At 37.2% G+C, this 25,551-nt stretch overlaps 2 protein-coding genes across 4 annotated transcripts; one reads left to right on the forward strand and one right to left on the reverse strand.

Annotated features, from left to right (window-relative positions):
• Window positions 1–1,623: 1,623 nt before the first annotated feature.
• Window positions 1,624–8,152, reverse strand: armt1 (acidic residue methyltransferase 1). Of its 2 annotated transcripts, none has more exons than XM_038281642.1 (5): window positions 8,132–8,152; window positions 6,876–6,981; window positions 6,523–6,764; window positions 4,671–4,836; window positions 1,624–3,045 (listed from the first exon to the last, which is right to left on the reverse strand). In XM_038281642.1, exons 2-5 carry the CDS (start codon window positions 6,948–6,950, stop codon window positions 2,248–2,250), a joined length of 1,281 nt encoding a protein of 426 aa, XP_038137570.1. In that variant the 5' UTR covers window positions 6,951–6,981; window positions 8,132–8,152; the 3' UTR covers window positions 1,624–2,247. The 2 variants fall into 2 exon arrangements, with proteins under 2 accessions (XP_038137570.1, XP_038137569.1); XM_038281641.1 differs by lacking the exon at window positions 8,132–8,152 and adding an exon at window positions 7,721–7,862.
• Window positions 8,153–14,258: 6,106 nt separating this feature from the next.
• On the forward strand, window positions 14,259–25,521 carry zbtb2b (zinc finger and BTB domain containing 2b). 2 transcript variants are annotated; one of them, XM_038281646.1, is made up of 3 exons: window positions 14,259–14,581; window positions 21,587–21,767; window positions 21,923–25,521. In XM_038281646.1, exons 2-3 carry the CDS (start codon window positions 21,595–21,597, stop codon window positions 23,304–23,306), a joined length of 1,557 nt encoding a protein of 518 aa, XP_038137574.1. In that variant the 5' UTR covers window positions 14,259–14,581; window positions 21,587–21,594; the 3' UTR covers window positions 23,307–25,521. The 2 variants fall into 2 exon arrangements, with proteins under 2 accessions (XP_038137574.1, XP_038137575.1); XM_038281647.1 differs by lacking the exon at window positions 14,259–14,581 and adding an exon at window positions 14,806–15,030.
• The last annotated feature ends 30 nt before the right edge of the window (window positions 25,522–25,551 follow it).

The raw sequence follows: 25,551 nt of genomic DNA on the forward strand, positions 1-25,551 counted from the left end.
TTTCCTCCACTCCTCAGTTAGGGATATGCAGTTATATCGTCAGGATTTTTTTTTATTATAAACTCTGCCATCATAACAGCAAATATTGAGGTCAAGGTCTTTACTTTTTTTAATCTGTTGATCCATGGCAGCAACAATATTAATTATATATATATATATATATATATATATATATATATATATATATATATATATATATATATATATATATATATATATATATAATTTAAGGCAATTTTGTTTAAATTTGTGTCTCAACATGGTTAACCAACCTAGCCTGGTCATTAATATTTAAATATTAATGACCATATTTAGAGTTAGTATTTGCTTTTGCTTTGTTTTTATGCAATGATATACAGTCCATCAATAATTGACAGGAAAAAAAACAAGTCTTTTTTTAGTGCTTAACACCTTTTTAAAATCACGATAAGGACCTAAAGAACATGGGGACAAAAATTGAGTTTATATAACTCATCTCCAACTTTCATACCTCTAGAATGTAGTAATAATTTTAGACAGAACCTGTCTGACAAAATGGTCTAAAAGATCAAGAAGAAACAAAAAAAAAATGTGAGCACATTTTATTTGAAGCCATCAATAAGTCTTGAAATGTTAAGTCATTTCAAAAACATTGGCAATCCAGAGAAAAGTAGTGAGAGCTGTTATCCAAGAAAACGTGAAAACGTGAACTTACCAAAGTTACTCCAAGAGCACATTAATAAATCATTCAGGGGGTCACGAGACAACCCGGAGCAACATCAAGGCAGCCGGGCTCACCTCTGTGTTTTTCTAACTTATCAAAAGAACAACACTGTGCAAATAGAATCCTCAGCAGAGTTTAAAGGTGAAAACCACAGCTGAATTAAAGAAAAATAAACCCCATCAATATTGGCTTCTTCCCGATCCAAAGTGCACCTGATCCTTAGGACCATTTAGTGGGCTGAAAAGGTGTGAGTTCTGTACAAGCTACTGGAAAATGGAATGCTTTTCCAAAAAGATTGTTGAGCATTGCAGTTTGGTTGTCTGGGTTTCGATTTAAGTCAAACTGGATTTTTCATTGTCCTGACAAAACCATGAATTCTGCTCTCAATAAATACTAGACTTATGGGGAATGCCTTCAAGCTAATTTAATCAACCACTGAATGGCTTCGGAGAGCAATAAAAGTCTGAAGTTAAATCCAAAACAACTTCGTCTCAAGCATTGGCCAAAATACCTGCTATAAAAGCATTATGAACAGTTACTGGAAATTTTAAGATATTGGTAGTAATTAATCTTAGTACCCCTTTTAATGCATTTTAAATATTGTTTTTATTTTTGTGGCACTACCGTCTTTTCTTTCTTTCCGATGTTAAAAACCTGGGATGGACGTGTCAGGTCCTACATATGATACTAAACATTTAAACCTAAGACCCCTTTTCTTTGCATCCAAATAAAAATTTTGTTGCCTAGTAAAATTCTGTCAATATTTGACCATCCGTTAAAAAGTTTCCATCAACTCAAAGTTTAAAAAATGTTCTCCTCAAAAAATATAGGTAAATATTCAATGCAAAAATTGATTCTGAACCCAAAATAAATAACAACCAGGCTTTGAATCAAAAATCACTCATTTTTATTTGGATTTGTTTTTTTTTTTTCAAAACAAAAGATGCACATTCCGCTCTTATATCATACATACACCCATTGCTTTCATGATTTATTCAGCAGAGAAAATACATAACAAAGTGCTAAATAAGTTAATCAATTTTCTGGTTTTGATGCATGAACACTGATGCAAACATCAATCATTGGTGGGAGGAATTAAAAAGAAGAAAGCACAAACACTATGTTGATAAATCCACCATCATTCCGATCTGCATGCAAAATATTCCTGTTTTTTGTTAAACTGATTAAGCGCTAAATTCCTTTTACCAAGACTATCTGCGTAAACATTTCAAATCAAGTGTAGGCATCCAAGATATGGGCATTTTTAACCGAAATGTAGATAAACAAACAATTATCGACAGCCTGAATTCTATTTAGAAAAAAACAATTTCTACCTAAAAATGAAGACATCTTAAACATGAGATGGCAGTGATATAAATGATCCAGACTGTTAATACTGTTCAATTTAAGTAAGACAGGTAAAGTCTTTAAGAACCTTTGATAACTTTGTTTTGTTATGTGGCTTAATGGAAGCACCTAATGATGATGCTTTTTACAGTAAAAACCCAATGGAGTCCACTCATCCAAGTCTAATCCTAAGGAGTCTAATCTTGAGGTCGGTTCTTCTCCAACTTCGGGCTTTGGAACTGAATAACTGCATACTTCCCATTGGTCATCCACGATGGGTCTTGAGAAGTCAGCTTCTCTCCTTGTCCCGGCTGCAGCCCGACCTGCACGTTGGCCTTCAGGGTTCTCAGGCTACAAAGTGCTGAAGGCTCAAAACCTCTCAGTGCAGTAGAGAAATCCACAGTATGGGGCCAGTCCCTGTCACCAGTCAGCTTCCTGTAGTTTAGATCCCCTTTAAATAGCACCAGGTCTGCTTCCTGCAGGGTTGCATACAGGTCAGGGGCATCAGCAGCCATGTCGCAGAACTCATGGGGCTGTGTCCAGAAAGGATGGTCGTGATAGCACCACAGACCCTCTTTGAGGTAGCTCTGCCACTGGAAGCCACTCTTACACATCCACTTGTGATTGGCTGCCATGGTCTGTCGGATGGTCCACTGAAAGTCATTAGCTGTGACATCAGAGACGAACCACGGGAAGCATTTACCATGAAAATGAACTTGACGTGTGAGGCCTGATGACACCAGGAAATCCGCAAGGACCAAGTCAGTGATTAGCTCAAAGCCAGCATTGTCTAGCACAATGTCAACTCTGTCTGCTGTTTTTTTGCCGGATCCTTCAGACCTTCTACAGGAATTAAGAGTCAACCATACCATGTTGGAGTCGTCCACCAAGATAAAAGACTGTAAGCTGTTGAGGGAATCTATGGGACTGGCCTTCTGGGAATTCTTTTGACCAGCAGAGATGGAAAGATCACACCTATTCCCCCAGAGGGAAACCTGCAAGAAAATTCAAAAATGGAAAAATTAAAAACAAGAACGTTTTACGTTTGCTTTTATAAAGAATTCAGACATCCACCTAGGCGACATAAAACATATGGATAACATCTGCATGGCAGAGTAACAACTAGTCTAACAATCAAATATTAACACTACTCCCTTTTTTAAAATGATTTACAAGGTAAATATTTATTTGATGAAAATAAAGAAAAAAATGTTTTGATGAGAAACAAGTAAGAAACAAAAGCAGGGTGAGCAAGAAATGTTCTTTATGATCAGGTTTTTTCTGGAATGTTTATAAATCACAAGATGAATATGCATGTATACATATTTTGCTGTGCTTTGCAAAAATACCAGTCCTCATTACTCATTGGCGGTTGAATGAGTTTAGACATCAAGATGTGAAAATGCATCAATATATTGAATCTTTCCATTAGATACCACTTGAATAAAGCTCTTCTTCCTTGGCAGTGGGCAACCGTGAGAAGCGCATGTGAAATATTAGTCATTAGTGGGGTTGTTGTCACAGTATTTGAGACTCAATATCAACACCTAGAGAAATATTTGATACTATAAACTATTTAATTTCAGTGGGGATAAACACATAACTAATAATAAACAGCATATATATATATATATATATATATATATATATATATATATATATATATATATATATATATATATATATATATATATATAAAAGAACATGATTTCTCAGTATTTTATCTTAATATAGAACATGATTTTGGACTAGAATCAAAAGTTCTACTGAATAAATGTACAAATACTTACAAAATAAATATAAGAAGTTTTGACAATATTTTAAAGGTAATAGTTAAAAGTTTAACTCCTCCAAGCCAGTAAGTAGAGCTCTCATGCTTGCCCAGTCTCGCTCTAACCCACAGTTGTACCAGCTTGTTGCCAGGTCTGCCATTTTTTACATTTAACCGGTCCGTGAAAGTGGCAACCCTTCGCATGGCTTCTGAGCCCCTTTGCTTCAATCAGTTGGCACCCTTGCTAAAAAGTGTAACTGGTGTTCACCCTTGCTTTGCTTGTTTTTTGTTTTGTTCTTTTTTTAGCTTAAAGCTGAGAAATGTAAAGCAGAAAATAAGCCAGTTCTCATCTTTAAAGCCCAACTGGCAATGCCTGAGCTCAATCTCACTTTGAACACCAATTCCTCTTGGTGCAAAAAATCCTTTCATTTCAATGTTGGCATAGTAACCATAGGTAAATATTTATATATTTTGGAACCATTAAAACATTTTTTTATTAAAATGAATACCTTTTTCTACACCACTCTACATGTTTTGTGGATGTGTTGATGCATTTTTTCAATTTTTATAGGACAATTCCTAAAAGCTATGACCATTAAGGTGATTTCAGGTATTGTTTTTATGTGCAAACAATCCAGAAATCTAAAATAAAAAATTGCAAAAATATGCAAACACTTTTTTTTAGCATCGATGCCATGCCAAAGTAGTATTGTATCCCGATTAATCTTTAGAATACTTATATTTTCCACGTATCAATTTTGGCCTAGGTATTACAGTTAAAAATATGAGCACAAGTTAACCAGAAGAATCTTCATCAGCTAGATAGTTTTAAGAATTTAATGTACTGACCTGAAGTAGCTTGTTGAAACATTCAGACAGTTGGTTCTCTGACAGCGTCTCCATGCTCTTCTGGATGTCTCCCAGATAAGTACATAAAGCCATCACAGCCTGCTGAGACTCAAAAAAGCTTTCGGTCTTCCCCTCATTAAAGAAGTCAAAGTTGTTAATCGGAGGACTGAAATAAACAAGAAAACCAAAGTATAATTAATCCTAAATGGAAACAACAAATTAGTTAAACATGCAATATTGCACTAAATCAAAAGAAGCCTTTTTAATAATAACACATAAATCAAATGTTCAAAAATGCATTTGATTTAATTTGCCCTTAATTTTATTTTTCTTTACTATAAAAGCTAAACTTTCTGTGACTCCTGTTTCTCTTGTTCGGATCTTATAGCCTCTAGACTTGTAATCGTCTATGGTTTAAGTGATATATGAACCTGTATGCTTTCGTTGCCTTTTCATTTGCTGCTGACTGACCCAAATTTCCCTATTAATGAAACAATACATGACATCTCATTGTATTCTATTCTGTATTAAATACACAACATTTTTTTATACATACCTTCATGTACATCTATATCAGTTCATCTGTATATTACTCTCATATTTATAATAAGAATTTACAATGAATCAAGCATCTTCTAAACTATAGTAGTCATTTGGTTTCATTAAGTGTTATTTAGTGTCTACACATGAATAAATACTTTATTCAAAAATATTTAACTGATGCTCCGGGAGTTGGATTTTAATGCGTTTTTTTTCAAAGCCGCATTTTTAAGTTTACTTTTTCATTGCATGTTGCCATGTTTTGATGTTTTTTTCAGCATGTCAGCTCTTTTTTATATGAAGTCATGCACCTAGGTTTAACACTTTACAAATGATTGAATACATTTTTTGATGAAGCCAAAAAAACACTGTGTAATTCAGTGGGAAAATGTTAACTATAACAGCTTACAACTGGAGTTTTACCCAATTTTATTTAATTGTTTATATATATTTATCTTGATTTACTACCAAGTCCTGTTTGTGCCTGCTGAGTTAAACCATATTTCATGAAAACACAAATTATCTTTTTATTCCATGACAAATTTAGCTTGAGGAAATAACTCTGATTCATTATCAAATTATACTGAGGCATTGACTTGGTCTCTTTTGTGCTAAATCTGGCTACTTTGCAGCAGCAACAGTGTTACTTTTTCATGGTAAATGACTGGATCATTTCAATATGCTGTAATTAGGATTTTAAGTTCCACTAGTTAGAAATGTGGACAAGCCTTATTCCCTCCCACTTCTATAGTAAATCTTGTTATCTGCCTTCATATATTTGGTTATCTTGAGGCTAGAAGTTAAGTTACCTTGTTGATATAACATGTTCTGAAATCCAAAATAGTTTTACAAAAGACATCTCTCCAATTAGACCAAGTTAAGTCCCCCTTCAGAAACTGGGCCACAGTTCATGTTAAGACACTGGCAGGGTAATGTTACTCCAAGTGGCGAAGCCAGTTGGAAACCCTTCGGCTGGATTGAAATGATTACTTGAAACCTAAATCTACAAATATGAACACATTTCCTTTAAAACAAAAGGGTTACACAGTTGATTCTACTTTTCTGTTTTTTCCTTAATGCTGGATTCTGTTTTTTTTTTTTTTACTTAATGAAGTTTTTAAGCAATCAAAATGCATCATTTGATGTGCACCAATGATTAGACCAGAGAACAGTATTAAGGAACTGACAATTGCATTATACCCATTTATTGACTTACATTTTAATAAGTGAGATAAGAGATAATTAATAAGAGATAATTTTCAGAATACTGTAAAATCAGAAGACTTGTGCAGCATAGGTAAACTTCACTCACTTGAGCCATATTGCTTCTTGTATCCTTCTGTACATGTAGCACTCCACATAGAGCCACGGAGACTTGAACCAGCTAACAGGCTCCTGGTCCCCCAGCTGGTTCTGCTGTCTCTGCATGTACTGGTTCCAGGACTCAGTGTCTGGCAAGTCATCTTTCAATTCCAGTAGTGGCTTATCGGTTTGCATCTCATTCCTCAGTTTTGACAGCAGAGAAATCGCCTGTTTCTCTGCACTGATCCCCTCCTTTTTAAAGGACAATTAAATTTAACTTCTAAAATGATTTCAATAGTTTTTTGTGTTTTTTTTATACATTTAGGTATACATCTCTCAAGTCTGAATAAAAGCATTTCTTACCTCTCCATGTTCCTCAAAAAACTTGTTTTTGTTGCGGTGTATTGTGTCTATAACTTTTGTCAAAATAGTTGGCATTCTGTCTCTTATAGTCAAATAAGCAAATGACCTATAGCAAAAAAAATAAAAAGGTACAAGTTAATTACAACATCTTAGTGTCAAGTTCTACAGGAGCCATTCAGAGTCCAGTGCATTTACTCTCCTCTAATCCATTCTAATCTGAAACCTAAAGCATTTAGGATAGCCAAAAGTTGGTCACATTTATTACTATTTTAGACTAATGGTAGAATATATAAAACAGCTTTATAAATATATTATATAAATCTGTATTTAATTTGTAAACAGTTGAATCTAAACTAAGGAACTAGATAAAAAAAGCTATTTTACATAGTAGAAAACAACACAATCTAAACATATCAAATCAGAACACATTTTGTTTAGCAAAACATAAATTTAAACTGTAAGAACAAGAATTTTAAAAAGTGAGATTTTTAAGATTTATTTGCAGATGCATGAAGTACAGCCTAAAAAGCTCTGACTGCAGCCAAGTGTGGGCATTTATCATCTAAGGAAGCCAGAGCATTTTATTCAGCAGTATGGAAAGGACAACATGAGTAATTACTCTAAAACTATGTTCTACTTCTATAATACATGAGTCCATTCTGTGTTGAAACGGAATAAAATAAATGTGCTGTTTTTTCAGTAAGCACAAGCAGAAATGTATTAGCATTTAGCTAACGCTACTAAATTTGATTTTTCTGCAATAAAACAACGTGCTCTAATGTTTCATTTTAGTTTCCCACATTATAAAACACACGAAAAAGTCATCAACTTTGCTGACAACATACCCTATCACTTTGGCAGACAGTGAAGGGGGGACTCCGGATGCAGCTTTAGCCGCCGCCATTGTTGTTGCAGAGGCAGCCGATTCAAATTCAAACTTTATTAACAACAGGACGGAAACAGTTACTAGCTGCAACTTGTCGACAACTTGCTTTTGTTTTGTATGTTTGTTTGTGTTTTATTGTTGAAATAACCCATGAAAGCACTGAGCATTACCCATTTCCTATTTTTACAACAAATATTTATTGTAAGTAATTATTGCTGGAGTTCAGTATTTCGTTTTTTTCTTCTTTAAATTAGTTGTAATGCCGCCATCTAGCGGTACAAATGTAGACTGACGCGAACACTTCCTCAAAGGCGATGTTGCTCTTTCATTCAGGTTTGAGTTTTCCATTAAAACGAACTTATTAGCTTACTTCGGCTTTCGTGCTGCTGTCTCTTTATCGGACTTCTCGCCATACTACGCATGTTAGTTGTGCAGCGCTTCGCCGGACCGGAGCATCCCGGGTTGCCCGTGGCTACAGTTGTCATGGAGATATTGATTCGCCCTTTCAGAACAGGCCAGAATTTGAAGCCCCCCGAGGTCAAATTAATGAATGCCAACTGCCGTTAAACTCTAAAGAAGGGGAACCCGACGCCCCCTCAATTACCCCCACCACTACCACTCCCTCGAGCTCTTTGGCGGGAAAATGGGAGGGTTTCAAAGGGTATCTGTTAAGGAATAAATTGTTCTTTAAGTAATTTTCAGTGAAAGAGCCCAAAAAATCTGAATTGGGAAACAGGAATGTGTAAGATAAACATAATGTTGATAGCAATGTGTGAGTACAGTTATATTTTGGTGTAATTCTTTGTATAGGCCTAGCAAACTTTGTGTTTTTTTGTTTTTGTTTTAAAGAGAAAAAAAGTATGCTTTTATGCCTGTGACGATAAAAACAGGTACATTAGGTGACCTGTAACAGAGAAAGAAAATGAAAGCAAAAGGATTCTGGGTTTAGATACAGGATTAGGCTTCCTCCAAATTTGAAGGACATACCCAACTGACTGGTCACATTTAGCAGGCTGCAAAGATGCATCCATTAATCCTAGCTGTGTTCCCCCCCCCCCTCTTTTAGATCACTATAGGAACAAGCCAGCCCGTCGTCAGGATGCTGGGGTCCCTGAAAGCAGGAGTCCAGCTGCGTCCACCTCCGGTGTTCATCCACCGTGGGCCTCCCATCCCCCCAGCCGGGGCCCTGCCTGGCCGGATCTGTTTTTCTAAACCGAGAGAGGAGTGACTCACCACTCCGGTTTTAAAACAGGCCAAGGACGAGGGGGAGGGCAGCAGCAAACGTTAAAAGGCCCTGTTTAAACAGGCCGCCCTCAGCTCAGCACAGATGCACCACGGCTGCTGTTTTTGTTTTTCCTTTTGCTGTCTGGAAAATTGTGCACTAGCACAACTGAGGCATAAAATGTTTATTGCAGAATTGTGCTGTCGATTTAAAAATTGATTACAGCAAGGCAAATCAGTTTAACAGGGATCAGCGAAGGGGTAGTCATGTGAAGGTCCAGTGAAGGTCCATCTTTCCTATAAGAGCTGCTCTGAGAAAAAGACAGGAAGAATTACTATAGATGGCCCATGTAGACAAAAAACTAGTGATCACAACATATTGATCTTTGTGAAAAAATAGTGAGGTAACCCAGAGATAAAAGTTTATCTGCTTCTTTCAATGAACCACTGTTGGTCTTTCAGAAAGGAAACAAGCTTTTGTTGGGCTGTTCTTCTCCTCTTCCCCCTCTTTTAGGTGTTTCTGTTCGTTTTTTTTCCAGCTTTATATATATATGGGAGTTTGTGGGTGTAGTTATATTGTTCTTTTTACATTAACAGCTGTAAAGATCCTTAAAAGTTCTGCTTCACAGACTTTTAGCCCCCTCCTATCAGCCATTTCTATTTACTTATAGACTCCGCCCAACCTCCTCCTGCAGAGCATGCATTTTCTCAAAGCTGTGCTTGGCCTGGTCCTCTTCCTATTAGGTAGAAATGCTTTAAAGGTCTGAAAAAAAAATTGTTTACCCAGTGACAGCCTCGGCCTACTTACTCATGACAGCATCTGATGGCAAAATATTGACATAAATCCAAAGTGCAGTTGTGAGAAGGTCCACCTACACTTCCTGTGCCTCAGAATAGGCAACATGTGTGGTTTATCTGAAACTCTCTTCTCTGACACTCCTTTCCTCTACTGAAACTCTTTGTGGTAAAATGTTCACCGGGTCTGTCATTTTACCGTTTACAGTAGTAGTTTTATTGCTTAATATTTGCTCTCAGATTTGATGGACTTTAGCTGGCCCGGTCTAGCCAGGGACAGTGCTAGATGGGGGGCCAGGGGTGGCTATGGTCAACCTTAGCCAATCATTGGCCACCAATGCCAGGTGATTCCATGTGGACAAATCTTTTATTTTAATAATTTATATATTACAATGAAATGACAAAAAACATAATGTTAACTACTCACCTCAATATACAACATTAAAGATGAATTATACAGAGTTCATGCTCTTTTCAGAGCTAGATTTAGAGTTTTATGGCGTGAAAAGAAAATTATATCTCATCAAGTTATCTAGGGGTCTTTAGCAGAATCTGAGATGTTATCCCCAGAACTTAAAGTTGAGATTGTCCAGTAAATCTTTCATTTAGATGTGTAAATATATCTCAATATATTTATGAGCAAGGGCTTTCAAATCTACTTTGCCTTTATTTGGAAAATATGGATGTAGTGCTTGTTCCTTTTCTGGTTGAAACAGTGTAGATTAATCATGAAGTTCTGGCGCACATCCTCTTTTGGGCATATTGGTTCCTTCCTGACCACAATTATCACACGTTTCTGGCTACGCCTTTGGTCCTAGCATAAATATGATTTGATCTAAACTAGTGTTGCACCAGTACCGATAACAGTATTAGGCGGGGCCCCAATCCAGCACTAAAATAGTGCCATCGGTATCGGCGAGTACCAACAAATGGGGCACCGATACCATTTGAGAGCCAAAAGTTTATTCAACTAATGTCACCCATTCCAGGTAGGCAATAAAAAGTTCTACTAGATTCACTTTGTATTACCGGTAGTCTTTTTCTGCTTCACAAAGGAAGGCAGCAGCTTGACAAAGCCATGATGGCAATTATTTTACATCCCAGTAGTATCCAATTCTTCATATATACACACACATCAATTTCAAGCAGAAGGTAGCGGTATCGGCCAATACTGCACAGCCAGGTATCGGGGCCAAAAAATGGCATCACTAATCTAAACCATATTATGTAGCTCTGGCTTTAGGTTTAGGGTCGTCGTTCAACAGTGGTGAATCTAGAAAAAAATTACATGGGGGGCAAAGGAGGCACAAAATGTCTTGGCAGGGTAGTTATGCTGGACCTCTTTTTTGAAATAAGTCACTATTTTAAAGTTGAACATCAAAACACTTTAAAACTCTCATTGTGTCATTTTCTCTTCTTTGAAATAAAAGACAAATTTAAAGTATAGGCTAGCTGAAAACGATTTTTTTTCCTAAACATGAATAAAATTAATTAATATTGAAGGTAAATACAGAAAAAAGAGCTTAAAACTGATTTCAGCCTTTTTTTTTCAGGAGGTCTAAAGGTGACAATTGCTGTATCGGGCAGTACAACTCACTACAGAGATTCAGAAATAATTTCTCTGTACTGGAATTTATATAGAGAATAAATACAGAGGTGGTCCAATAGGATAGGCTGGATTTGCTGACTTTGTGGCTTCCTTTTCTCCTTCATCAGTTTTCTTTCTCTCTCTCTGACTCTGAGATATTCTCACCAGCACTTATACTTACCTAATCTTTCTCATCCTCACTTATTTTTAATGTTTTTGAATTAATTTATTATTTGTATCTCTTCTGCCTCCTTGAACCCCAGTCAAAGATGGCCGTTCACACTGAGCCTGGTTCTGCTGGAGGTTTCTTCCTGTTAGAAGGGAGTTTTTCCTCTCCACTGTTGCTACAAGCATGCTTGGTGTGAGGGATGCCTTTAAGTCAGGGGTCTTCAAGGTTTTCCAGGCAAAGGACCCCCAAACTGATGGCCAGATCGAGCGAGGACCCCCTATTTATATATTGCATGAAATTGTGTAATATCAAACTGGTCCTTTAGTCAGTCTATTTCATATAGTGTCATGTAACGATAGTAATTTCCCCCTGGGATTATTAAAGTCTGATTCTGATTCCTTGTTGATGGGACAGGTGTTGTGAATGAAACGGTGCCCAGCTTGAAAGAGCTCCTGTGTGCATTGATGACTGAAAGATATCTTCTGCCTCCATTTATCTGTTTATTACAGTGTGTTGAATTCATGTTAATATGTATTTAAGACATTTCAATTAATGGAAAAACAAATTCCTGGGGGGAATATAAAAAAAAGCCCCCTGTAGATCTGCCCCTGTCATTTAACTACAAAGGTAATCCCCCAACCAGTGCTAAATCAGTCTCTTAATATTTTTTTATTCACAGGATTTCCCTAAGCGTATCTCTTTTAACTCTGTTAACTGGCTTCACTGTCCTTGCTATCTGATCAAAACATCTACTTCCACATATTTATTTATTTATTAAACCCCCCACCTGTCTGAGCTTTATGTTGTTTTTCCTCAACACTGTGCTTTCTAACAAATCTATAATGACATTAGAAAACAGCTGGGTTTGGTTTATGTTTACAATAAAAAAGAAGAATCTTGGCTTTACTAAAGAGGAATACATGTAATGTAGGTACAAATGCACATAACACTATTAAGATTGTCATGTCAAACATTTTGAAACCCAAATGAAATTTTCCTTTACAATTTTATAGTTTGTGTTTGTCCCCCACAAATATGTCAGTGAGGGATATACAAATTCTTAGTAGTAACATGATAAAATGGAAAAAAGCCAAATGGTATGAATACTTTCACTAGACTGAGTCAAAAAACTACTTTTTGTTTGTTAACTTAGTTTACATTTTGAAATGGAAAATAATTGAAAATCTGTCTTATTTCAAATTATCTTCCAGGTAGAAATTTTTATGGTTTTATTTCAAGAATCAGGAATTGCTGATGTTCTGAAGGTGAACACAAGTGTTAATTCAAAAAGAAAATAAAAAGCATAATCACTACTGTATGAGGATTTAACTGCAGTGAAATATTAAGATGGGCCATCAGGCCCCAGTTAGAACCAATGGTCCCTAACTATTTAGATTTTTTTTTAGATTGAACTTTATTGTCATTACACAGGTACAAGGCAACAAAATGCAGTTTAGGTCTAACCAGAAGTGCAATAGCAGCAAGTGCAGGATAAATAATGGTCCCATAAATACAGGACATGGGTTTCTACTGAATAGATATAGAGATTAATACCATTATAAACAGAATTTTACTAATAGGTTTTTCCTATGAATATAATATGATATATGAATATAATAGATAACTAATTAGCCAAGACTAAAAACTTTTTTGTAACTTACTAACATGTTTCTTGAAAAATGCACTTCATCAACAATCCAGATGCTTAGCCCCCAAAATGTTTTTTTTTTTTTTGTGTGATTGATCTGGCACTACAACTCAAAATCCAAGAGCAAAATGTTGTGTCCAAAGCTGTGTGTGAATCATGAAAAAATAAAAATCAACAGCAACACTTTTTGGTGAAACAGAAACATTCCTTAAAATACCTTTACCATGCATAAGTAAACAAATTAACGTATGGATTAATCTGCAACAGATTAAAGTAGGGATTGCAACCATTGTGGGTGACTTGGTAAAACCAGTGTGATCCTAAAATATAATGCATAATGATTTTACCTGTTAAAGTACTTTTCCCATTAAAAAGTCTAGATTATCCAAAAATGTAAAATGAGAGCAACTTTTAATCATATTGTTCATAGTTTTTATGTATCTTGATCCGTTTGTCTTTTCCTTGACAATGATGATCAGTTTACTTTGATCAGTAATTCTGATTTGATGTGATTTATAAATAAAACAGCATTGGTAAAAAGGTGTTATGATTCGGCTCCTTGATCAGAACTTCAGCTTTAACTGTCTAACAATTAATTAATAATGTTTAATACGGTTTAAAGGCCAAATCCAATGTGCTATGATTGAATGGTAATAAGAGGATTTTAAACAGTTACTGTATAATATTACTGGTTTGTTATTAAATCAAATCAGATGTGAAAATAATTTGAATCTGAAGTTTATACCAACAAAAACAGAATTTTTATTCATTTATCATCTACTAAAATTTGAAATAATGGGAAAACTATAAATCTAAAAATAAATATAACATGTTTCTTTTGATTATATAATTAATTAAAAAAACTGAGTTAAAAGGGGCTAGTGTGATTTACAGAACTAAGGACCTTTTTTATATTCAGTGCATCTAACAAATATATAGTATATAGTTGAGTATATTCTGCTTTTTTATTAAGGTATTGTCCCCCGCATAGGCAGGGAAGTAGCGGTTATATCTCACCGGCTGTCAGACAGAAAGAAGAGAAGAAAAGCAGAGCTTGGTGTCGCGACGGTTACACAGTGCGGGAAATTAACGTTAACTCATCCGCCCCTTCCTCAACGGATTTTTTTTCTTTACAACGGCCACTTTTCCCTTTTATCTCCCCCCTCTCTCTCTCTGACTGTTTTTCTTCTTACTCCCCACTCGCAAGTCATGTGACCGTAACGTAAAACCCCTAACCGGAAAACACCGTCGGACGACCCTCCGCCGCCAACGAATGCTGCGTTTACAAGGAACCCAGTCGAAGCTGCAGCGAGCGCAGAGAGGACGGACGGAGAGCTCTCCGGTAGCAAACAAACAAGGGGCGATACGGAGAAACTCCGGTGTTTTCAGCAGAGCGCAGGTACGGCAGCCCATTAGTACATTCACACACGTTCGTTTTAGCTAACACTTTAATTATTTGCGGTTGTTTATTCAGGCTAACAGTAATTGTCACGGGGGGAAGTTAAAAGAAACGCGTTCGTGACCAGCCCCATCCCCCTTGCGTCTCGCGCTGTCTCTTCCTACGTGCGCGCGCGCGTGCGGAATATGTGTTTGACCGTTTTCTCGCGCTAGCAACCGAGGGAGTCCGACGGAGCCCGCTTTTTAACATTCTCCCCTTCCTCGTGTGATTCTCTCGATATGTTTACGTTTTCCATACACAACAGTTTTATTCCTGCGTCATGTTTATCTTTCTAACGCACTTCCCTCTCCGGCGGTTCACTGTGTTTTCAGGACGTCTCACTACGGAAGCGACGGTTCCACGTGTCTACATCACAGCAGGGGCGGTGCTAGATCTTTACAAATAAGTTGGTAAAGGCATAGCTTTGTGGTTCCTTAAACTAGTGTAATTTAACTCCGATTATTACTGTTTACTATCATAATATTTATATTTTCAAACTCAGGGTTTTATCATCCATTGCTGTAATAAAGTTAACATTTTTACTTTATGCTCATCATGATTGTGTTAATGAGTTATTACCTATGTGTTAAAGGATAAGGATAGATAATCGATAGAACGTATTGCACATTATCGTTTGTGGGTTTTTTTTATCTTAAATCTACCAGCTTGATTAATATTTTAGAGGAGTTTAAATGAATCAATATTCAGTTGTTTGAATACTAAAAAAAACAGATTCTCTTTTTATTAAATGCACCAAAACTAAGAACTTACACACTTTTCAATTAATGTGGAATCCCTTTATAGTGGTCACGGATATAGTAATCAACCCCTTATATAGATCAAAAGGCTTGAGACAGAATAATTTGTATACAAATGCTGTTTAAATTATAAATTTAATCAAAAAATCCGCTTATAGTGTTCATTTTTGGCCATTTTAGGAATGTAAACATGTGCGAAAATAATTTCAGAGGTACAAGAGTACTTTGGTGCGGGTACCAGTGATACGAGGAGGAGGATGATGAAGAGGAGACCGTTGTCCCCTTCCAGAGCTGGGATGAGGAATGTAGTTTGCATTTTAAAGACTGATCTCTTGCACGTTGGTTTAAAAAACTTTGACCTTTTACATCATTTTGAAAAAGAAGTAAACTCAGTATCGGACAACACTCTGATCCAGGGAACCATGGTTAGATATGTGAAGTGATTTCTTAATGCGGCGCAGCAGATCCGCAACACCAAACAGACGTAGGCTAGCTTTAATTTTCTGTAGCCTATGCAGTTATCTTCTATGTTGTTGTTCTATGTTTCAAACTTTATTTTCAGACTTGTTAAGAAAATACACCGGCGGCACAGCAGAGCCGACGCACAGCTCATAATAAGTTACATAGCCTACCAGAGTTATTTCTGCGCACAGCGCAGTATACTGTAATTGAGCTTGCATGGTAATATAATAAAATTCAATAAATGCGAAAGCTATCCGTTTAATTTCATTTTTCTCACTGAAAAACCATACAAATGGCAATTAGATGATATCCTGCATAAAAAATAAGTGATATAACGGTTAATTCAGTTTTAGTAATCAACCGCTTATAATGTTCAAATTGGCTCTGGAGCAACGTGACCACTATAAGCGGATTTCACTGTATTTATACTAAAACAAGCAGCATATACTTTGTTACACTGATTTTAAGGTTAATAAAAAGAACAGATAAATGTCAGGTATTAATCTTTTGATTCCTAAATTTGGATCATCTGGATTTACTTAATTTCCTTTTGTACTTAAAGTTCCTACCTAGTTAATGGCAAAGACTAGGGAGACAGACTCTCTTTGGGCATCCAACTCTTTATTTTACAGATTGAGAAGCCATAGGGTGACAGCGTTTGTTTGATTACACTGGTTTTCTTTTATATACAGTAAATTTCTGTTGTTGTTGTTTTACTATGGATACGGATCTATAAATATTGGTTATGAGCCAGAATAACCATTCGCTGGTAGATGTTTCATTTCACAGTTTCGGTTTATTTTGTTGCCATTGATGCAGGACTTTACCATAACCTTTGTGTGATAAAGTGCTTACTTTTACTATCATGCCTAGATCTGGATTCAAAAATTGCATTTGTTAAATTTTTAGATTATATTAAATTGTGATTATATTGAAAATACAATTATTTGCCCAACTCTAGTGTCTGCTGCTCTTTTGTTTGTTACTGTGAGTTGCTAAAACCAAACTTTGGTAGGTGGGCTGCTTCCAGTTAGCTTGAAAAGTTCCAGTAGCTGTCCTCCTTTCCACCATTCGATGGGAGCAGTCCTAGATTAATAATATGTTAACTAAACCTGGGTGTTATATATTATTGATATAGCTTGCCAGATTAATCAGCTGTGTATCCCTAGTTAAGATCTGAACACACCTAATCCTATTTGGTGTCTGATCTTACAGAAAATCATGTCGGACCAGGTTGTAATGTTTAGCACTCATGTCAATTGGGATGATCATATCCAACCCAATTTTCTGCGAAATAACTCCGACTGAGATATAACCCAGGTCTATTTTAGTCGGACTAAGCAGCAATTCAGCCGCAATTTCATGGGTCTGGCAGGAAGAGAGATGCATTTACAAATTAAAACACATCTGCTTTGGGGAAAAATACCAAATAAATTCTGTTAATCGCACGAGAAAACATAGTATATATAGCAAGTGGGATAGACCTGTGGAAAAACAGTCAATGAAACATTATAAAAAAAAGAATACTTTAACCGTGATAGGAGTTCGGGAAGGCAGAAAACCTCTTTTAGCCTCGCAAAAACAAGGAGGGACAGAAAGTGCAGTGCAATCTCCTTAAAAAAAGGACTTCAGGAGAACAGAAAGGGATATAGTAAAATACTGATCATCTTTGAGCCTCACAAAAAAAAACAAAATAACAAGGGGCAGACAGAGCAGTTAAGCAAAGTTCTCTCTTTATAAAAAAAAGAACTTTAATAAACTTTACAGTTGTCTCTCTGAGAATCACCTCTCACTGCCTCAGTCAGCATATAAGCCATCCAACGGCGTTTGTTGCTGTGTTTTCCTTTTCTTCAGACGTTGTCATGTTTTTAATATTGGCATAAACATCGGGATTGGGATGCTGCACAGGCTCATCAAGTGGGGCTTTGCTTTATAGCTACTCCAATGTTAATGTTTAAAATTTTAGAATCTGTCCAAGTCAAATGTGAGAAATTGTTTCAATTTGTGTGGCATGGAGTCAGAAGTGATACAAAATCTGTACCAATCTGCTTACTCTGCCTAGTGGGAGTCAGTGTCAATCGTGATCAATCGGATCGTAGATTAAGAAGTCATACGCAACTTTAGGAAAGTCTGAAATAAAAATGTGGCTCACTCTTCTTGGTCCTTGGTTACCATCTATGGACGTCTTCAGGTGACTTGCTCATCTGTTTAAGCAATTCTGTGCAAGTTAAAACACCATGTTTGGTCATTATACTCTTTAGAAACAAACCTTGTTCAAAGTGTAGGAGATAAAAGTGTGTTTTGGTGAATTGTGTCTATCAACTGCAGAATCTAATCAACAGTTTTATTATCCCCAGTTAGCCTAGTAAACTAGCCCCACCCGCCAGCGGACAAAATCATTTTTTCCTGCGAGTGGTCTAGCCTCAATCAGTGCCCCAGGCCCTAGAACTGGCGCCCCAATCACAAATCTTCCGATGTCTCATTCATTGGGGCCAGACTAAATTACACATTTAATTTCGCATATAGTCTGGTTTATCAGGCCAATCCCCAGGGAAACATGGGCTGAAAGGCCAATCAGTGAGGAGGAAGTTATTACTCCAAAAGCAACATAAAAGGTCCGATTGTATTTTTGCCAATGCGCTAGCATCACACTGTAGCACGTTTTCCTGTGGTGTGATGAAATTAAAGTTAACCTGTTTGACAGCAGTAACCCAGTGTTACAGATAAAAACTTCAGTTCTTTTTTTACAGCCTAAACTTGATTTTAGCGAGTAGATATTAATTTACTTCAGGGTTTGTCAGTGTTTTGATTAAAATAAAATAAAAAATCGCCTGCCATTAAATACCAGTTCTGTTTCTGCTGCTGGTACTGAAGAACTAGTTTGGCTTTTCAGGAAGCTTGAAATCACATCTTAACATTGGATGTTGTTCACTAAATGGCTTCCTCCAGTCTTTTATTCTTAACATCTTTAAAGAAACACAGCATAGTTAGCTGAACTACAGAAATCCGGCTGTTTTAATCTCTCCAACCGTTGTCCAAAATGCTGTTTTAAACAGCAGATTGTGTTTCTGAGCATCCTTTACTCTGTGACATTAATTTCTGATCTCTGGCCTTAAAACTGGTCCCTTATTCAGGCTGTTTTCTCCTCAGGCCAATTAAAGAGCCTAGAAATACATTCTTGATAATGTTATTTAAGTTATGCTTAATTTCAATTCCCGTCAAGTGAGAATTGGTATTACAGTCAAGGTGTACAGTTTAATTTTCTCTCATAACAGCCTGCTATAGAGATATATTTATTATGAGAAAATGGTGTGACCTGGAGGCAAAGGATACACTACCCAAACACCTGCCTTAGAGAATGAAGCCATGGCCAAATTATTAATTTGAACAGTATCGTCTATTATCCTATGAAACCGTATGCGTTCTGTCCCTTTATGCCATCCTTTACAGAGGCATCAGGTTAAAACTAGGGAATCAATTGGACATTTAGGAAAACGGCTTATAAATATATTATTAACACATCTAACCACTAAGCAATTTGCTTTAAAAAATAAAGCACAGATTTAATCAGTGTTAAGAAGCTCAGTTAATCTGATTTACAAATTAATTATCAAGACTGCATTTTTTCTTCCTTTTCGCTTTGTTGAATTTCATTTTAGTAGGTGAAATGTAAATACACCTGAATTGACTTTTAAGTCGAGCAGAACTAGTTTTTAGCCTCTGTAGTTTGTGTTTTTGTAGAAATCCAAGATGTTTTACATAAAGGATTAGAAGACTGTTTTCTGGATGTGAGGATTTTCTGAGATTTCTCATCACTGAGAATCAGTACCGATGAAGTACCAGTTGTGTCTCCCTCCAGACTGTGTGAGAAAGTGTTGGTGGAAGGAGAGTGACCCTTCCCATGGGCTGTTTTCATACTTCTCTGTAAGGGGGTAGAACCGGCTCTGCCTTGGAATGTGTGTCGACACCCATAGCCCTGATCATGTGATGGCCTGAAGCCCCCTGAGTCCTTTAGTGACCTTTAGGGTCAACAAAGCGCATCTCATTGGTCAGCAGAATGCAGTGAGCCCCTAAATGTCTTTTAAGGCTGGGTTTAAATGACTTGTGCTCATAAAGACAATTTACTTTAAATCCTAAAGTTTTTATGGGTTTAAAATTTAATAGATTATATTTTTAAAGAATGTTTTTAGTTTTCTGTCAGGTTAGTCCTTAATGTTTTAATTCATTGGTAAAAAATTATAAAAGATGGACCGATATTCTCAGCAATATCTTTTTTTCTTTTTCCGTATTGGCCGCTTCACGCATGTGTTCAGTGATTTATTAGTGCATTTAGCCGCCATGCCCTCAGATCACATTAAGCCAATGCATTGCTGCTTCCTCCATTTGCTATCTATTGAGAATTCTTTATTTGATTTTTGAATTAATGTTTTTTTTTTTTGGTTAAAATGTAACTTGAGCAACATTTGTTATTGCTGTGTCATTTCTATTATATCCATGGTGGAAGAAATAGTGATATCGGCCTAAGGAACAGCCCCAAAAATTTCTCTCTTTAAAATCCAAAGAGACATTTTGCACCAAATACAGCAACATAAAAGTCATTTAGAGCTGCAAATATTACATGCCCTTTTAATAAAACACAACTTGATATTTTTCGTCAAACAATTACTGTGCAAAACATAAAAAAAAAAAAAAATATATATATATATATATATATATATATATATATATATATATATATATATATATATATATATATATATATATATATATAAAAACACTTCTCAAGTTTATGACAAAATATAGATCTAAAAACATTTCTGGTACTTTTAATGTCATTTTATTGTGGAAATTGAATTAAAATTTACTTTTCTTAAAGTTGTGTACACTTTTAAGATTGGTATTTGTTGTTGAACTGTTCAGAACCATTAATTGGCTCGTTTATCATTTTTAACCACTATTACTTAAAGGTATAGTGGAGGATGTTGTTTTCTGGATGGATCATCAAAATAAGTGCTCCTATTTGACAATCATTCTGGTGATATGTTTACATAACGCCTTCTACGTGCTCGTCCCCATTTTCACTTACCGGTGGAGAGTCTGACATAGTGGAAAAATGCTAATATTTTGGAACGTAAGCTTGTATGAGCGATGCAAACAGCAACTTTTAACAGAGCGTGCACGAGAAGAAATGGGCTCGTGCACGCTCTCACACACGTTAAATAAGTGTTCCGTCTCAGCCGCAGGTACAGGGTTGTGCATGTGCATTTTTTTTTTAGTGGAGAGGGCGGGTCTTTTAAAAAATGCGAGAAAATCCATCCAAAAGGAGCAGTTGATGAGCTTTGGTTTAGAATTAGTTTTAATTTTTTACCTAGTAGTATTTATTGTTCTATACTTGCTGGGTGAGAATGTCCTCCTAACCCATGCTTTGTCTCCACCATCGCTTTTTGTTTATATGACCAAATATAATCAAGGTTATCGATAAAGTAAAATCTGGAATTAAGAATTAAATAGACTTATTAAAGAGGTTTTTTTGTTTCACCAGGCTCCTCTGTTCTTCAGTTTACTTCTGTGCGATAAGGGGTACACAGTCTTGATTGTCTCTTAAGTGAGGCTTTACAGCTGTGCTACGTTAGGCTCTGTGAGGTTGTTGGATGCTCACTGACATCTTGATCCTTTGTGGTCACAACAACCTCTTGTCTGCTGCTTCACAGGAAACTTATGGCTCCGTGTGTGTGTGTTTGTGCAGGTTGAAGAATGGAGTTGGCCAACCATGGTCTTATCCTGCTGCAACAGCTTAACGCTCAGAGGGAATTTGGCTTCCTGTGCGACTGCACTGTGGCTATCGGAGATGTCTTCTTCAAAGCCCACAAAGCGGTCCTCGCTGCCTTCTCCAACTACTTCAGGATGCTTTTCATTCACCAGGACAGGTATTAGAAGAATGGGTCCATTTAAAAATAGAGGTTTATGTGTTGAAAGTTCAAACATTAGATATACCCTGGCCTGAGACTGTTATTCTGCTTTGCTGCGGTTACAGCTGCAGTTTAAAAAAGGTCTCGTCGTTGACTGTTACGTTTCATTTCAGCGACTGTGTGCGTCTGAAGGCTGCTGACATCCAGCCAGATATCTTCAGCTATCTCCTCAACCTGATGTACACTGGCAAGCTGGCCCCCCAGCTGATAGACCCGGCCCGTCTGGAGCAGGGGGTCAGATTCCTCCACGCATATCCGCTCCTGCAGGAAGCCAGCCAATCGGCATACTCCCACCCCGAGCACAACCTCAACCTCTCCACCTCCCTCTATGGCATCCAGATATCCGACCAGCAGGTGGCACTATCAGCCAGGGTACCGTCCCGTCGACAGCTCTCCTCCCCCTTTGAATTGGAGCAGCTGAACTCTGAGAGTAAAGTTTCAACACCTTCTGCAGCATCATTCACAAATGCCCTGCTGTCCAAGCAAGCGTCCTCGCCCCCTGATGTAGAGGCCTCAACCAGCAGCATGAAGGCTTCTGCTGAGGAGGGTGGGATGGACTTGCTATGCACAGATGGTTCGTCCGCCACTGCAATACTTAACGTGAAGCCGAGCATAATGAAGAGGAGCTCCTCCTTCAGGAAGTATTACTCATGCCACCTCTGCAAGAGCAGATTTACCCAGAGAAGCCTCCTGAGGGAACATCTCCTGTGGCACTCGCAGGCCCTTCAGCACCCGGCGGCTGAGCCCAGCAAGCCGGCGTCCCCGGCTGTGATCAGAGAGAACAGTGTGTTAGCAGAGGGGCTTCCCAAAGGAAACAAGGCCACCGCCGTAGAGATCATCAGCGACAGCGAACAAACTCCTGTTTCAGGCACCAACTCTGACTCTCCCCAAGCTGAGGTGTCCACCTCCACGTGGGGGGTGGGAGGGTTAAACTCTCAGGCGGACACGCCCCCTCCGTCGGACATCGCAGACATCGACAACCTGGAGAATGCCGACCTGGACCGCGAAGTGAAGCGCAGGAAGTACGAGTGCTCCACTTGTGGCCGCAAGTTCATCCAGAAGAGCCACTGGCGCGAGCACATGTACATCCACACAGGGAAGCCCTTCAAATGCAGCGCCTGTGGGAAGAGCTTCTGCCGCGCCAACCAGGCCGCCCGCCACGTCTGCCTCAACCAGGGCGCTGACTCCTACACCATGGTGGACCGACAGAGCATGGAGCTATGCTCTGCCGGGGAAGACAGCAACCAGATGGAGGCCATGTTCTCAGGCTCCTCGAAGCCTTACAAATGTAACATTTGTGCTACGACCTTTTCCAGCCCTGCTGAGGTGATCAAACACCTGTGCTTCTCTCAAGGGGGACTAGCTGGGCTGACGGGAAACACAGCTGCAGGTGTGCTGCTGCAGCAAGAAGATGTCTCCAAAGATGAAGGCTCTGATTTGTCCAACTCTGGCACCCCGCCCGAACCCATAAAGACTGAGGAAATCCTCGTAGAATAGCATCAGAACTGTTTTCGTTTCTTTTTTAACACGTTTGCCATCTAAATCCTGGTTGAAAATAGGCAAGCTAAAGGAAAAGTATGTCAGGGTATGTTTGTTAGATATTATTCTTTACCTTTTTTATGATAAAGTGCTTTAAATGTTTAGATCCTAAGAGTACTAATTATAAGCCTCTCTCTTTATACAATCATTAAAAGTTAAATACAGAATTTCGTTGATGAATTTCGGTCAAACAACGATCAAGTACAAGGACTTTTTATACGGGCACAAACTCTGCATGCAACTGTGTGCTTTTTAACATAGAAAGAGGAAGCTGAGGTTGCGTAGAGTGTCGGTAGACATTGACAGTTGCAAAATGTTGATTTTTCCACGTTGGCAGGAGGCTAGACATAAACTGGCAGCTGAAATCAAAGAACAGAGACATTATGCGGTTTCTTTCCCTCCCTCTCTGATTTTAAAGTCAACTCTTAATATGCATCAGCATGTATCCGTCTTCCGTCCTCAGACGTAGGCAGGACAGAATAAATAAGTTTATGTGACGTAACGACCACTTCCAGCATCCCTGTATGTGTCTGACTGCTCCCTGGGGTTTACTGCTCAATAGCCCAACATGTCAATTTGTTTGTTTTCCTCATATTTACCTGCCCTGGTGTGGATTATGTAATAACTTTTTGGTTACTAACACTGAAGCAGCATGTCCCACCCACATGTGCAAACCCTTAACCTAAAGGCTGTAGGATATTGTAAGTCATGTTTTCTGTTGTTTTGTTTATTTTAATATAACATTCTTTAAAGTTATTTCTAGATCACCTTCCAAGTTTGACATGTTTTTCTAATTTTATACACAGTGCTATATATTCATAAAAAGACGATACATTTCAAGGCGTAAGATGATTGATAGACTGATAGCTTTTGGACTAGATGTCCATTTGGTTTTGCCAATCTTAACGTGAAGGATATGAATAAATGTGCTGACTTGTTATAGCAAAAGTCATTGTAAAACTGAACTTAAGAATTCTTTTGTTAAAAGGGAAACTTTTTTTTTATTTTATTGTATTTGTATGTCCCTACTTATATACATTAATAAATAAGGAATTAGAAGGTTGTAACTTTTAGAAAAAAAATCTCATAAAATCCTGATATTCTCAGCTGTTTGGACAGGCAGTAAATAATCCAAGAATGAGATCTGCTCATGTTTTTTTTTTTAAGAATATATCATGTTTTTGATTTATCTTCAATATCTGTTCTTATAAAAAAAGCTACTGGTGACAGGAATCTAGGATTTTATACAGGTTGGTAAACAAGAGGCTCAGATTAATATATTGGGTTTTATTTAAAACACAAAAATATTAATTGCAGATAATATAAGCTGCCGAAAAGTGTTTTTTTTTCTTCCTAAGGTATAAATTCCTGCAAATTCAGATATTTAATCTAATAGCTAAATATCCAATGAGCTTCCGAATTCATAACTCAATCATTAGTCAGTTTTTCTTGATGTGAATTGAATATCTGGTATTGATGAAATGTTTTTGTTTTTTTATTTATCAAGTGTTAAATGCATTACCCAGACATGATTTATAAACAGGAAATGTTTTTCAAAGTCTTTATAATTGTCCTGCTTAACATGTTTAATCATGATACTTAAAGTGACCATTCTCACTGTATTAGGTTAAGTCATGTTTTTCCCTTTTTAATGTAAAAAAAAACCAGAAGCTGTAATGTCCTTGCTCCTGTTGAAACTTCAAGTTTTTATGCAGTTCACTCAGTCTGTCGCTAGATGGCGCTGTGTTGCTTTTAGTATCAATCTGTTTAAAAGATGCTGTTACAGCTCCATGGATCAAAGTCATTGCAATAAAATAACAAATCCGTATAGATATACACAGCTGCAGATTCTCATTAGGAGCAGACTATCAAAGATCTTTCTCTTCAAACAGACACACAAATTTTAAAATACCCCATCCCTTAATGTTTCAGACAAACTTTAGAAATGCACACATTTTGAAAATGACTGTACCCAGCCTGCTTCTAAACAGCCAAACGTCTCAGGAGACTGAGAAGTTTGACCTCACTGTCAGCTGTTCTCTGAACACTTTGGGACTTTTAAAGAAAGTATGCAATGTAAACCTCTTTCCTGATGCCCATTTGACTTCTACTGTGACAGATCTGTGTTCTCAGGAATGTATTTTTATCTATTTGAATTTTTTTTTTTTTTGTTGGCCATTAAGAAAGAATAAAAATTTCTTTA

Source organism: Cyprinodon tularosa, unplaced genomic scaffold, assembly GCF_016077235.1.
Source record: "Cyprinodon tularosa strain WSP-4 unplaced genomic scaffold, ASM1607723v1 ctg173, whole genome shotgun sequence".
Lineage (NCBI taxonomy): Eukaryota > Metazoa > Chordata > Actinopteri > Cyprinodontiformes > Cyprinodontidae > Cyprinodon > Cyprinodon tularosa.